The 13,574-nt window shown below is 34.7% G+C and overlaps 1 protein-coding gene across 1 annotated transcript; it reads left to right on the plus strand.

Annotated features, from left to right (window-relative positions):
* Window positions 1-5,930: 5,930 nt before the first annotated feature.
* Window positions 5,931-13,188, plus strand: clmnb (calmin b). The gene is made up of 10 exons (XM_016267849.1): window positions 5,931-6,156; window positions 6,631-6,692; window positions 6,794-6,889; window positions 6,991-7,074; window positions 7,392-7,484; window positions 7,593-7,813; window positions 8,751-8,944; window positions 9,312-9,394; window positions 10,484-11,481; window positions 12,368-13,188. Exons 1-10 carry the CDS (start codon window positions 6,087-6,089, stop codon window positions 12,486-12,488), a joined length of 2,022 nt encoding a protein of 673 aa, XP_016123335.1. The 5' UTR covers window positions 5,931-6,086; the 3' UTR covers window positions 12,489-13,188.
* The last annotated feature ends 386 nt before the right edge of the window (window positions 13,189-13,574 follow it).

A 13,574-nucleotide genomic window follows, 5' to 3' on the forward strand; every position in this document is an offset into this window, starting at 1 on the left:
TCAAATAAACAAGCATGTTCCTTCTAATGACATCAGATACGGAGAATTCATACTCTTGTGACACACCCAGCAGCTTTAGTTTCAAACAATGGGTGCTTTAAAATATTTTATTGACAAAAAATGATATACATCTAAAATACATTTAATCATATATTTGAAAATACAACAATTTTAAATATGCAGTGGTCTAACGTTAGAGTATCTGAAATAAAGACAAGCACACTGCAATAGAAATGTAATCATCATGTGTAATACGGTAAGTCTAAGTCAAGTGGTGTTTTACAGTGATTTTTCAGAATTTGGGAGGTTTGACATCACTTCCTTCAGTCATCTGAGGACAGTTTGGACTTCAGCAGGTCAAGTCACTCTTCACAAGTCAACCTTTGGGAGGTTTACAATGGACAATCATCCCAAAGACTTGTCTTTGCTGACTGGACTCCTACTTGGACTCTTTTTCTTGATCCAAGAGAGCTGATCTGATTCCCAGCTTCTGAAGTTCCTCTACCAGATCTCCACTCTGATGCATCTGAAGAAGAATATCGCAGCCGCCAACAAACTCACCGTTGAAGAACACCTGTGGAATCGTCGGCCAGTTGGAGAAACTCTTTACTCCTTTCAGGGGAAACAAAGTCACAAGTCAGCATTTAACAATTTCTACATTCTTAACTCTTACACTAATCTCTGGAATTAATTTTTTGTAACATAACTATTCGCTTCTCTTTTTAATTCCACTTAAGCACCTCAGAGTCTAGGCTTTACGGTTTTAAACTGACCTCAGTCATGTAAGGTTAACACTAGTGCGGTGTTCGATACGACGATGTATCGTCACCGAGATTTGACGATAACACTATTGATACAGCTGGCCCTGTATCGATACTGTGGCACGAGTGCAGCAGTGGACCACGCTTAATTTGAATACAAGAACACCGTTTAAAATAGAGTAGAAAAGTGCGAGGTTTCTAAAGGTTTAATTTGGCCACAGAGGAACACAATGGGGTTGCCTGATATAAAGAGACGTAATCCCCGAAACAGAGCTTCTCACTTGCGCAATACGGAAATATCTGCCAAGTGTGCTACTTATCTTTGTCAACCTGGCAACCATGTGCACGCTCTCGCGCTCTCCACTGTGGATAAACGCGCTTGATTTCTGAAAACACCGGTAAGCTTGCAGTTTAGCGATCTCCACTTCAATATTCTATTCTCAGAAAAGTGTAATTTATCAAGTGTTCATTTATGAGAGAGAGAGAGAGAGGCGGTGTATGTATGAATTACCACCGTTTTGCCGCGTTTCTCTATTAACAGTGAAGCTGTGGCTTTAATTGCTTTAGAAACAATGATGTTACCAGCTCCTTGTTGAGAAAGATAATGTAGCACTAGAGCGATTAAGCTATTTTATTGATAAAATTGCGGGGTAGTGCTAAAAAGTTTGTTCCTGAATGTCTGTGCACGCGCAGCATGATCTGTGTGAGTGACTGAGCGTGTGTGTGCGCGTTAGATACAGAAGACAGCGCATTAGTTTAGAACTCATCTAATTTTTATTTGTATTTTTTTAAACGTAGAGATTGTGTTAATTTGTGCAATGATAACCTACCAGCAATGTAAATATGATTTTTTTAATATATTAGAATGAGTACATTACAATATACATTTATTAGAATGACTACATTATTATTTATGGGCTTAAAAACAAGATGCAAACAACCAGAATATTGTACCTGGTGGGGAGTGCACAATGTAAACATGAAACGTATGCCATAACCTATATTGTACTGTGGTACAGTTATGGAGGCCCTTTATAATGCAGCGGTCAACTGCCTGCTCTGCCAATAGTTAGAAATGGCCCTATAGTATGCAGTGTATGATAAACAACTGTTTTTCTAAATTCTGCTGAGGTGAAATTTAGTGCAGTTCCGTATCGTGATATGTATCATATTGTGGCCTATGTATCGTGATATGTATCGTACCGTGACTTTGCTGGTGATACACAGCTCTAGTTAACACCCCTTCCTTCCTGCTGCACAGGGCTGATAAAGGCAATCAGAGCCGACAGGACTGCTGGTGCCGTTAACCTACTTGTGCTGTACTGACCACACTAACAAGTTTCAACCCTTACCCTAACCCTAACCCTAGCCCACTTTTAGTCACAGTTGAGTACAAATTCTGTAAATCAGAAACTTAAAATATCAGAAACTAAAGTGAAACGTTCTAAAAAAAAATAATGATTCAACATCTCATAATAATTGAGAACATTTTTAGTAATAAGGAAAAAAATTCTCAATATTATTAGAAGGCATTCTAACGAGGAAGTTTATTTTTATGAGAAGCCAATGCATTGTTTTATGGACGTTTCTCATTATTGAAATGTTTAGTCACTATTACGAGATATTAATGAGAAATTAAGTTATTATTATAAGGTTTCTAGACAGTTTCTAAGTATTATGAGACGGTTTCTCATAATGACTTGACATCTATTATTATCAGAATCTATAATTATGAGATCCTCTATTATTTTGAGATAATCTATTGTTACGAGTCACTGTTACGAGATGTTAATTAGATGAATTATTATTATTATCATCTTTAATTATTATGAGAGTTTATTGTTACAAGACAATGATTTGACATCTCAAAGTAAAAAGAAACTAACTTATTATTTAGAATTTTTATGAGAAACAAAAGGCATTATTAAATGAAAGTTTCTCATTATTATTGAAATGTTAAGTCACTATTACGAGATATTAATGAGAAATTAAGTTATTATTATAAGGTTTCTAGACAGTTTCTAAGTATTATGAGATGGTTTCTCATAATGACTTGACATCTATTATTATCAGAATCTATAATTATGAGATCCTCTATTGTTTTGAGATAATCTATTGTTACGGGTCACTGTTACGAGATGTTCGATTAATTATTATAAGACAGTTTCTCATTGTTACAAGACAATGATTTGACATCTCAAAGTAAAAAGAAACTAACTTATTATTTAGAATTTTTATGAGAAACAAAAGGCATTATTAAATGAAAGTTTCTCATTATTATTGAAATGTTAAGTCACTATTACGAGATATTAATGAGAAATTAAGTTATTATTATAAGGTTTCTAGACAGTTTCTAAGTATTATGAGACGGTTTCTCATAATGACTTGACATCTATTATTATCAGAATCTATAATTATGAGATGCTCTATTATTTTGAGATAATCTATTGTTACGAGTCACTGTTACGAGATGTTAATTAGATTAATTATTATTATTATCATCTTTAATTATTATGAGAGTTTATTGTTACAAGACAATGATTTGACATCTCAAAGTAAAAAGAAACTAACTTATTATTTAGAATTTTTATGAGAAACAAAAGGCATTATTAAATGAAAGTTTCTCATTATTATTGAAATGTTAAGTCACTATTACGAGATATTAATGAGAAATTAAGTTATTATTATAAGGTTTCTAGACAGTTTCTAAGTATTATGAGATGGTTTCTCATAATGACTTGACATCTATTATTATCAGAATCTATAATTATGAGATCCTCTATTCAGGCAGAGTAAAGTAGCGGCATTCAGATATTGTCTGTGAGGAGAAGCGCGCCTTTCAGACACTTTGAATTGCCACAATTAAACGTTGTGTTGTACATTGAGAAAAGACAGGGGCAAAATCCTGCATTGACGGTGTTGGGGAACGTTACTTTTAAAAGTAATGCATTACAATATTGCGTTACTCCATAAAAAAGTAACGAATTACGTTACTCGGTTACTTTTTGTGGAAATAGCATTTAATTATTGCAGGTTTGTGTCATTCTGAGTTGCATTTTTTTTAATTAATTGAGGAATACTGAATCTTGTTGTTTTTTTTGTGAGTGAGATGAATTAATGCATATTCATATTTATTTTAGAACTACAGTAACATCTGATTTCTCTCAACATGGGGACAGGAGAGATTCAATCAATAAATTGGAAAAAAAAGTAACTTGCGTTACTTATTTGAAAAAGTAACTCCGATATTCTCTTGTAAATTAAAAAGTAATTTACTAGTTACTTGAAAAAAAGTAATCTGATTACGTAACTCGCGTTACCCCCAACACTGTGCATTGATCAATTCGGACTAACATTTGTGTTTTGTTTCTCTCCTTTATATCTGTAGGTTTGTCCGGATTAAATTTGAAGTCTTAATCCTCCGTTGATCACCATCAGCTCAATAATGTTTATTTTTAATAGACCCCATATATATTTGCCTTTTCTTTACCCCATCCCCCCCCAATAAAATATTTATGCAAGGCTTTTTGTAGTTTTGCGTCATGTTTGTGTCAATTGTAAATGCATCATTCAGAGGTATCTAAATTTAGCCAATGCACATTTAATTTGCAAGCAAAATAGTTTGTTACTTGAGTAAAACCATAATTGTCTTCATTGTGGTTCATTAGGAAGGCTGCATTCAGCAAAATAAGCCACTTTGTACAACCTGTGCTGCAGGGCCTATAACAAGCTTAACCAGATAGGAGTGATTTAGAACAAACTAAATAGTTTTGTGAACCAACTGCTTGAGGGTGGCTTATGTAGTTCTCCTCAAGTTCACACAGGTGTTGTTCATCACTTTGACTAGCCTACATTAACTCGGTGTTTCCCAACCCTGGTCCTGGAGGCACCCCAACACTGCACGTTTTGCATGTCTCCTTAATCAAACACACCTGATTCAGGTCATCAGCTCATTAGTAGAGACTCCCAAGACCTGAAACTGGCGTGTCAGAGAAAGGAGACATGCCAAATGTTTAGTGTTGGGGTGCCTCCAGGACCAGGGTTGGGAAACACTGCCTTAACTAACATTTGGCATTCAGAAAGTGTCATGTCTAAGCGTAATATGAATAGTTCCAATGCAAAAGCCTCTAAAAGCCATTTTGGTCAAAAATTTGATAACAATACTGAGTGAATGCTCTCCACACATAGTATATGTTCATCAAGTACTTTCACTTCAAATGCACTAAATCCCAGCCTCAACCCATTCAGAAGTACCAGTACTTGCATAGAAACCTATACATAGTAGTCAGAAAGAAATGGTAATTTTAAAGAAAACCGTCAGATGTACTTAGAGGCTTTTGCATCTGAACTCTTCATATTTAAACTAGTTCTAGTGTTTATTAGGGTTTCTGTGCGTCTTAAAAAGTCTTAATTTGCCGTTTCACAAATTATGGCCACAAAATAGTTCTTAAATTGGAGCAGAAAGTTTTAAATTCATAAAACCAGGGCTTTAAGTATGGCGTGCACTGTAAACAATAATCTTCCTGAGTGTTATTGTTTTGCTTTCCAAAGTAAATATCGACACTTAAAATCAACATATCTTGATTTAAGAATTTTTAGACATTTGTACTTTAAAACAATCTAAAACGCTGAGTAAGAACATCACTTTTTATGTTTTGTGATCATAAGGTAGCCTATGTAAAAGTTTCCATATTGTAGTGTTGTTTTTTTTTTTTTTTTTTAGAAAATATAGTAAAAGAAATGGAGATTTAAGTGTTTAATGCAACAATTCTGAGTGCATTTAACTTGTTAATTTTTCTTCACTTGGTCTTTTAAAAAGTATTTAATTTACCTTCATAAACCCTTATACTGTAAAACCTGACATGTTTAAATGTATTAATACATTGGCTCACTATATAATGCAACAAAAACCACAGAGTCACAGACTTTCAGCAGTACACCATTACGGAGTTAAAAATATCCTTTGATGATGAGGATTAAGATTTGCTTTTGCAAAAAAGAAACTTGAACAGTCGTAGTTATGCTATGAACAAACCATCATTCAAGTATCCACTTGTTTTATTTGTTAAAAGTGAATGGATAAAATGTCAACACATAAAAGCTAAACTATGTCTTACGCATGAATACAAAATATTAGCTTAAGGCAGTGAAGGGTTTGGAGGAGCTGTCTCAGGTTAATGCAGGTGTAAGGAGGAGGCGGGCGTGTGCTGGCAGGAGCTGACGCTCAAAAACACTTCTCAAACCCATGACTTCCTCAAATCTTCCTCTTTAGCTATGCATGGAGTGTATTAGTGACTTTTAGAAATTGCCTTGGTCCTGTTCAGGATGTCCTCAACACTGAGTGTGAGAGATGAACATGTTGGGAAAGACAAGAAGTGCGCACAAAAAACCCAAGGTAGGAGAATCCATGTATATGCATAATTTACATGTACAGTTCCTATAATGTATTTTTTATACACTGACGATTTTGGGTGGATATTTTCTTTGAGGATAAACAATATTCAGCACGTTTTAATCTCCAAGTTTGCTAAATTATATCGTAAAATGTATTGTTTGCAGTTCTGGCACAGCTATACTATTATATATCTTTCATCATTATTGTATACATTATATTTGAAACAAATTGCAATGGAAATGTAAAGTGTAATTGTAAAGAAAACATGATTTGCAAGGTAAACTTTTTTTTTTAAAGACAAACTTCCTCATTTATTTTTCTCGGTGCATGTGTCTTAAAATGAAAGTGAACCTGCTTATACCTGTTCCCACCTGTGCTAAACCTGTTAAAATCTTCTGAAATGACAGCATGTCACTGACAGCACTTTAAACTTTAACTCCATGTGTCCATGGTCCCTCATTTATTTATCTACAGATGAGAAGCAAGCAGTCCAAGAGAGAACTTTTACCAAGTGGATAAACATGCATTTGAAGAGAGTGAGAATTGTCTTCTTTTTGCATGACATTTTACCATATTACTACAACAAAAGTATTGAAAAAAAGTACCATGTTGTTGTTTTTTTCTCTCGGTGTTGCAGTGTGACCCACCTTTACAGGTTCATAACTTATTCACTGATATTCAGGATGGAAAGATTCTCATGGCTCTTCTAGAGGAACTGTCAGGCTCTAATATGGTTTGTCATCACATATAATACTGAAAAAGATAAAGTTTGATCACTATAAATCTATCATTCATAGATGCAGCTTTTCTAGAAGTGTTTTTCATGTTCTTCAGCTTGATAAATTCAGGCCATTTCCACATCGCATCTTCAGACTAAACAATATTTCCAAGGTCTTGGATTTCCTTGAGGACAGAAATGTAAGTCCTGATGTTTTTTTGCATTTTTAATTTTTATGTGCGATTTATTTATTTATTCATTTATTGTCCATACGTTAATTAATGATAAATAAATAAAAAAAATTCCCACCCCACGATATGAATTATCTTCCTCATTTTAGGTAAATTGAATTCAAACCAGGAAACAAATCAATACAACTTAACAATGATTTAACTAAAATAAGGGATTTAATTAGTAAAACATGGTCAACATCTATGTTTACTGATGTCATGTGGAGGGCTCCATATCTTTGTGTGATATAAATATAAATGTAATCATTTATATTATTTTTACACAGGTTAGCCTTATAAACATTGACGCTAATGATATTGCCGATGGCAATCCTTCAGTTGTTCTCAGGCTAATCTGGAACATCATTGTGTACTATCAGGTAAAGCACACTATCATTGTGTAATGGCGATGAAAGGGATCCACTGTTCTTGAGTGGGTGTTTGATCATGTGAGTTATTGTGATTCTAAATCATTTTCCCATTCTAAGATTAAACAGGTCACAGGAAGCCTGGAGAAGTTTCCATCCACCTTCAGTCTGCTGTCATTACCTTGTGGCAGTGATTCTTCAGGCCGTAGTTCTCCAGCATCACCTGGGGATGACAGTTTTGGCACTCTACCCTCAAAAGGCAAAAGGTCATCTCGAAATCTCAAATACCGCGGTACAGCCATAAAGACTCTGCTTAACTGGGCACAGAACTGTACTGCAAAGTAAGTGAATTCATTTACTGAGCCACAATAAAGTCTTGAAATGTGTTTCTCAATGCAAAACATCAAATTGTTCATTTGAAAGATGTTTTTTTTTTGTCAAAATTAATATTAGACATATACTCACCCTAATAAACTCGCCGTAACTTAAATCTTTTTTTGTGTCTGTGGAACACAAAAGAAGACAGTTTGACGAATGTCCCGATCACTCTTTTCCACAAAATTTCAATGGAGACTGTAGCTTTCAAACTTAAAAAAATAAAATAAAATAAAAAATGCAAAGCACAACAAAAGCATCATAAAAGTGGTAGATATGACTCTTTTTCATTATACAGGTACATCTCAGTACATTAGAATGTCATGGAAAAGTTCATTTATTTCAGTAATTCAACTCAAATTGTGAAACTCGTGTATTAAATAAATTCAATGCACACAGACTGAAGTAGTTTAAGTCTTTGGTTCTTTTAATTGTGATGACTTTCCAAAAGTTATGCAATAGCTTTCCATTTTCACTTATAATCTCATTCTCCAGCAAACTGTAACTTATGATCATGAATAAGTTGAAATCAAGAACTAAATCAATATGAACAAATCATTCAGAGTGGTTTTGCGATCCAGTTCAAACGATTTTTTTTGTCTTAGCTGGATGTTGAGATATTCAGTAAATATATATTTTGGTCTGTAGCTACACAAAGCTATCAGAAGACCTTGCATGGACCACTTTTATGATACTTTTATGGTGTTTTTTAAATTATTTTTTGTCCCTATTAGATTTAATTTAATGGGAAAAAAATAACTTCCACAGAAGAATGACAGTAATATAAGTTTGGAACAACATGCAATATAAAATTATTATAGAACTTTTATTTTTAGGGTAATCTATGAATTGGATGAACTTCCATAATTCATTCAGCCTCGCCATTTCAATCTTTTCCTTCAGATATGGGGTAGAAATTTGCGATTTTGGTAAAAGCTGGAGGAGTGGATTGGCATTTCTGGCTCTGGTTAAATTCTTCTGTCCTCAGTTTGTGGACATGAGGAAAGCTTTGTCTTCTGAGCCCCGACTAAATATGGAGACAGCCTTCACAGCAGCGAATGAGTGGCTGGGGATTCCTCCACTGCTGGATCCAGATGGTAACACACAAACAAACCATTAGCTTTTCTTTGAAGAATAGCTGAGTATTGTTTGCGCCTTCTAGGGGAACGTACTAAATTGCTGTATGACCTGCTTTCACACTTCAGAAATAAGCACGTAATGAAAATGCATAAGCAGGAATTTTACTGCAGAACTATTGTACTACCAGTCATGTTGCCTGAGAATTGTATAGCAAAGTGTTGAGTTGCCTTTTAGCTTTGTAACTGTTAGTGATAGCAAATATAAGCAGAATGTTTTTTTTTTTTTTTTGTGGGATTCATCTTCAAAGCAGACTGGAACCCTGCTGTAACATTAAGCAGGTGTGTTTGGTTATTTGACTTGATTTGTTTTTTTCTTTCCCACTAGATCTTGCAGTGCATTCACCAGATGAGCAGTCTGTCATCACATATGTAGCCCAGTTTCTTGAATATTGTCCAGGCCATGATGAGGTGAGGATATGTTTATCTTTTATTTGAATGATTGAGAAGAAGATTAAAGCACACTAAGGCTTTCTTATCTATAATGATAGCATTATTGTGACTACATATGTCAATAAGACTGAAGGTGTGTTCACATTAGTGAAATTTCAACAAAATTTCACAGGACAAAAAAGGTCTATTGTAAATAGTGTACCGATGTATAAAGCACCGCTCACACAGAAGTCACTTTAAACCAAGCAACTTTTAGCTGGGCAATGCAGCAAAATTGTGTGACCAGTGTGACCTGTTGTGAAATCTGTGTGGGCAGATATGTAATCATGTGTGGATTTGTATTGAAATGACTGGATTTCGCCCGTGGAAATTCAAAGGTGTGGTCATGTTATCTATAGTTTGGCATACTTAATAAAAAAAGTGATTTCAATAGGAATCCATGCAAATTAATTTTGTGAGAGGGCGACAGATTTGCCCACACAGATTTGACTCCAGTTTCGAGTTGGCCTCCTGAATTCATTGTATCTACGAACATAAAAGTAAGCGTTTTCAACACATGAATATGCTTAAAAACACTTTTTTTTCTCCATAAAAGTAAAATCATATCCACAACGTGGCTTTATCTCTCATAATGTTACTTTACTTTCAACTTTTTTTTGCAAAAAAATAAGTTAATTATGAGGTAAAGTTTAAAATAAAATTGCATTATGAGAGATAAGACCATGTAGTGGATATTATGTCACATTTATGAAAAATGAAAGTGCAGTTGCACCATATGAAGCCACTTTGTAAGATATGAAGTTACAAACGGGACTCTTATAAATGTCACATTTAAGAGATATATTCACATTAGCAACATCTAAAACCACAGTTGTGAGATATAAGTGAATCAAGTCAAGCAATTATGACAAAGTTGAAATTGCCTTTTTTATTTATTTATATATTTATTCATTTTTGGGTGGAAACAGACTTCCATACTAAAATAGCGTAATGTACTACAATAGAACAAAGACATTTTAAAATTGTTATGTCTAATGAATGAATGAATGAATGAATGGTCTGTCTGAGTAAAATATTGTTAATCCCATAACACTGACTCATTCACAGGACAGTGCATCGACAGATTCCTCTCGAGGCACACCACATTTCATTGAAAGATTCGACAGACATTGGACTGATTCAGTTAGCTGCATGTTACCATCTAATATCTCTGCTGAAGCTTTGAGAGGGCTTCATAACTCTTCTGAGACCAGCCAAGAGGAACAAACCTACCATACTGGAGATCAAGAGCTCAGCTCAGAGTCACTGCCTGCCTGTCCTTCAGACAACCCTGTGGGTTTAGCTGCTCTGTCTGAACATTTCCTCACCATGAAGAGCTCCAGCTGGTCAAATGGGCAATCCCTGCCAGACTCCACTGGGGGGCAGTGTTGTGACTCTTTAGCATGGAAGAAAGGCTATTTGGGAAGCCTGGATAATGATGGGAACTCTTCAGAGGTTTCAAAAGAGGCTGTTTATGCTATGCCAATGCTGGATTCAGATGAAGAGGATGCATATAGCTATATATTAGAGCTGGACCATAAAGACGCTGAACTAGAGACAGATGTTGACCTTGAATTAAATACAATTATGGATGCACAGGGAACAGAGTTTGCCAGTACATTTGAATCTCAAGGAAGTGAAATAAACTCATTGTGTCATTTTTGTGAGACACAGAGGCAGTTAAAGCCCACAGATGTGTTGACTGGGTCAGGTGACGACAAAAGTGCCTTAGAAACATTTTCACCTGCTTCTGACTCTTTGCTGATGAAGCAATTTGGTAAAAATATACCAATATCATCTACCAATGAACATTTGGACTTGGGCTGTTCATTAAAAATGAAGGAGAGTATTTACTCAGATGCATTTAATCTGACTCACGGTGATGGTGTTGATGATGCATTTGTGTCACCAGTGAAAAATGGTCTAGATAAGGAAAAAATCAGAGAGGACATTTTCCCCGGTGCAGTGAAGGATGGTCTATCAGATAATGACCAATATGAGCAAAACAATGTTTTGGATCAAAGAGTTTTGGATAGAATAACAGGAGAACCTGCAGTTTCACAGAGGTTTGGATTATATTCTACATACATTTTGTTGCATTGTTCAATTGAAAGTAGTTTTGAAACAAGCTACACTCTCAAAAAAAAATGCTGGGTTAAATATGGGCAAACCCAGCTATTGGGTTGTTTTCAACCAACAGTTGGGTTAAATGTTTAACCCAACCTTCTGGGCAGTAACCCAACCGCTGGGTCAAAACAACCCAATCGCTGGGTTTGTCCATATTTTACCCAGCACTGGGTTGTATTTAACCCAGGATTTTTTAGAGTGTATGCTCATTGGAAATACATGCCTCTATTACATTTTTGCAAAGCCCCAAAAATGCACATACATTACACATTATAGATACATTTCACTGCAGTTTTCAGCTGAAATGAACACTAGGGGCCGTAAAACAGCAACAACATTAATGATTAAGGAACTTAACCCTTTTTATGCTAATTAAGATCACAAGGGCAGATTTTCAATTGAATAAAGACTTATTTTTGTGCTGTTCCTAACACAGTACTATGTTATGAACTCAAAAAAAATATTATAGTGCATTATTTGTAAAGCAATACCTTTTAACATTTGCATCACATTACCAATTCCATATTTATGGCTTTTGTGATATAGTAAACTTGCTCTTCAGCTCACCCGGTTCAACAATGCATTTGTGATGCAAAGCGCTCTGGTGTGAGTCCCGTAAAATGCAAGTCACTAAGAAAGAGTTCAAAGACTTGAGCATACAAGCTAAAATGGCATTGCTGATTTAGCAAATATATTTTTATCTCACCCCAAAAATGTCACCCCACAGGCATGTTTTATTTTATTTATTTATTTTTAATTAACCTAGGTTGTTTCGAAAAAAAATAACCAGTATGTCTCATTCTGCCTTCTTCTTGTGTGTTTTAGGAAGGGGGGTCTTGACCTAACTAGTTATGAGGTGCATGTGCTTCTGTTCCTCTGGATGATCGCCTACTGCATCCTTATGTATCCTCACCTGGATATTCTCAGTCTATTCAACCCAAAATAGCAGTACATGAGAAATATAATTACAAGGTTGTACAAAGTACTATACTCTGGGTCCACACACACAAACTCTTACGTTATCTCCTTCTCAGACCTTATCAGACATTTAACAAAAAAAAATCCTATTGACTTTGGGATGCTAAATCATTTCTGGGTTTTAGGACTCATTTCTGCAGCACTCAATAAATATTCTCTTTTTTGTTGCTTTACCTTTAATATATCTATGTAGCCTACATAAATGTCCTCGCTTGTGACATGAGAAACAAGGTTCGGTGTACAGTCGTTGATGTTGCCTCATCTTTCAATAACAACCTGCAAATCTTGCTTTACATTGTAAAAGTTTCACAAAACAATCTGTAGTAAAATATGCACACACAGAGTCTGTTCAAAAATCAATGAGCTACCCAACTGACTAAATTGGCAACTGCCTTCTAAGATAGTAATATCCTAAAATATGGAATCTTATAACTGACAGATTGAACACTCTATATAAGCAGCAACTATACACAACACAAAGTGATTTCAACAGAGTTAGCATGTTGCTAAGCTAAAAACATGCACATTTATTCTAATACTCATAAAAATGCATGGCACACACATCAATTGAGTAAAACATGTTTTGATTTTATTATTATTTAAATTTGTTTCCATCAATGGATTCTGGTACTGAATGAATTACATTAACAATTAACATTTCGCTTTGATCTCGTTCCAGAATTTTTAACTCCGTTATAGATGGTTATTTTGGCACGTACTGATAGTTATTTTGGTTTCAAGCAACGAAACGTTAGCTCTATGGTACACTGCATACTTTTATCAAACTGTTTTATCATTTCAATATTATTTTTGTTAATATAACATTTTATATCCCCCTTTATGCTTATTTGTTTAAGTGAAAATTGACTTTTCATTATATGACAACTTTTGTAAAGACATAAATTTGCCTGAATCTATACACTAATACTGTTTTATTTTGACACTCTTTTTTTAACCACAAAGTCAGTTAATGGAATGGCATTTTGTTTAATTCCTGTTAACTGTTGAATACTATATCATTAAAGCCTAATATTATGGATAATTCATATTAATT

The sequence above is a fragment of the Sinocyclocheilus grahami genome, unplaced genomic scaffold (assembly GCF_001515645.1).
Source record: "Sinocyclocheilus grahami isolate Dianchi unplaced genomic scaffold, SAMN03320097.WGS_v1.1 scaffold40.1, whole genome shotgun sequence".
Lineage (NCBI taxonomy): Eukaryota > Metazoa > Chordata > Actinopteri > Cypriniformes > Cyprinidae > Sinocyclocheilus > Sinocyclocheilus grahami.

Excerpts from the sequence above, each read along its gene's own strand:
- clmnb (XM_016267849.1), top strand. The coding sequence starts at position 6,087 with ATGTCCTCAACACTGAGTGTGAGAGATGAACATGTTGGGAAAGACAAG. Across the intron at positions 7,814-8,750 it reads GCACAGAACTGTACTGCAAA|ATATGGGGTAGAAATTTGCG; the intron begins GTAAGTGAATTC and ends CTTTTCCTTCAG. Across the intron at positions 11,482-12,367 it reads GAACCTGCAGTTTCACAGAG|GAAGGGGGGTCTTGACCTAA; the intron begins GTTTGGATTATA and ends TGTGTGTTTTAG.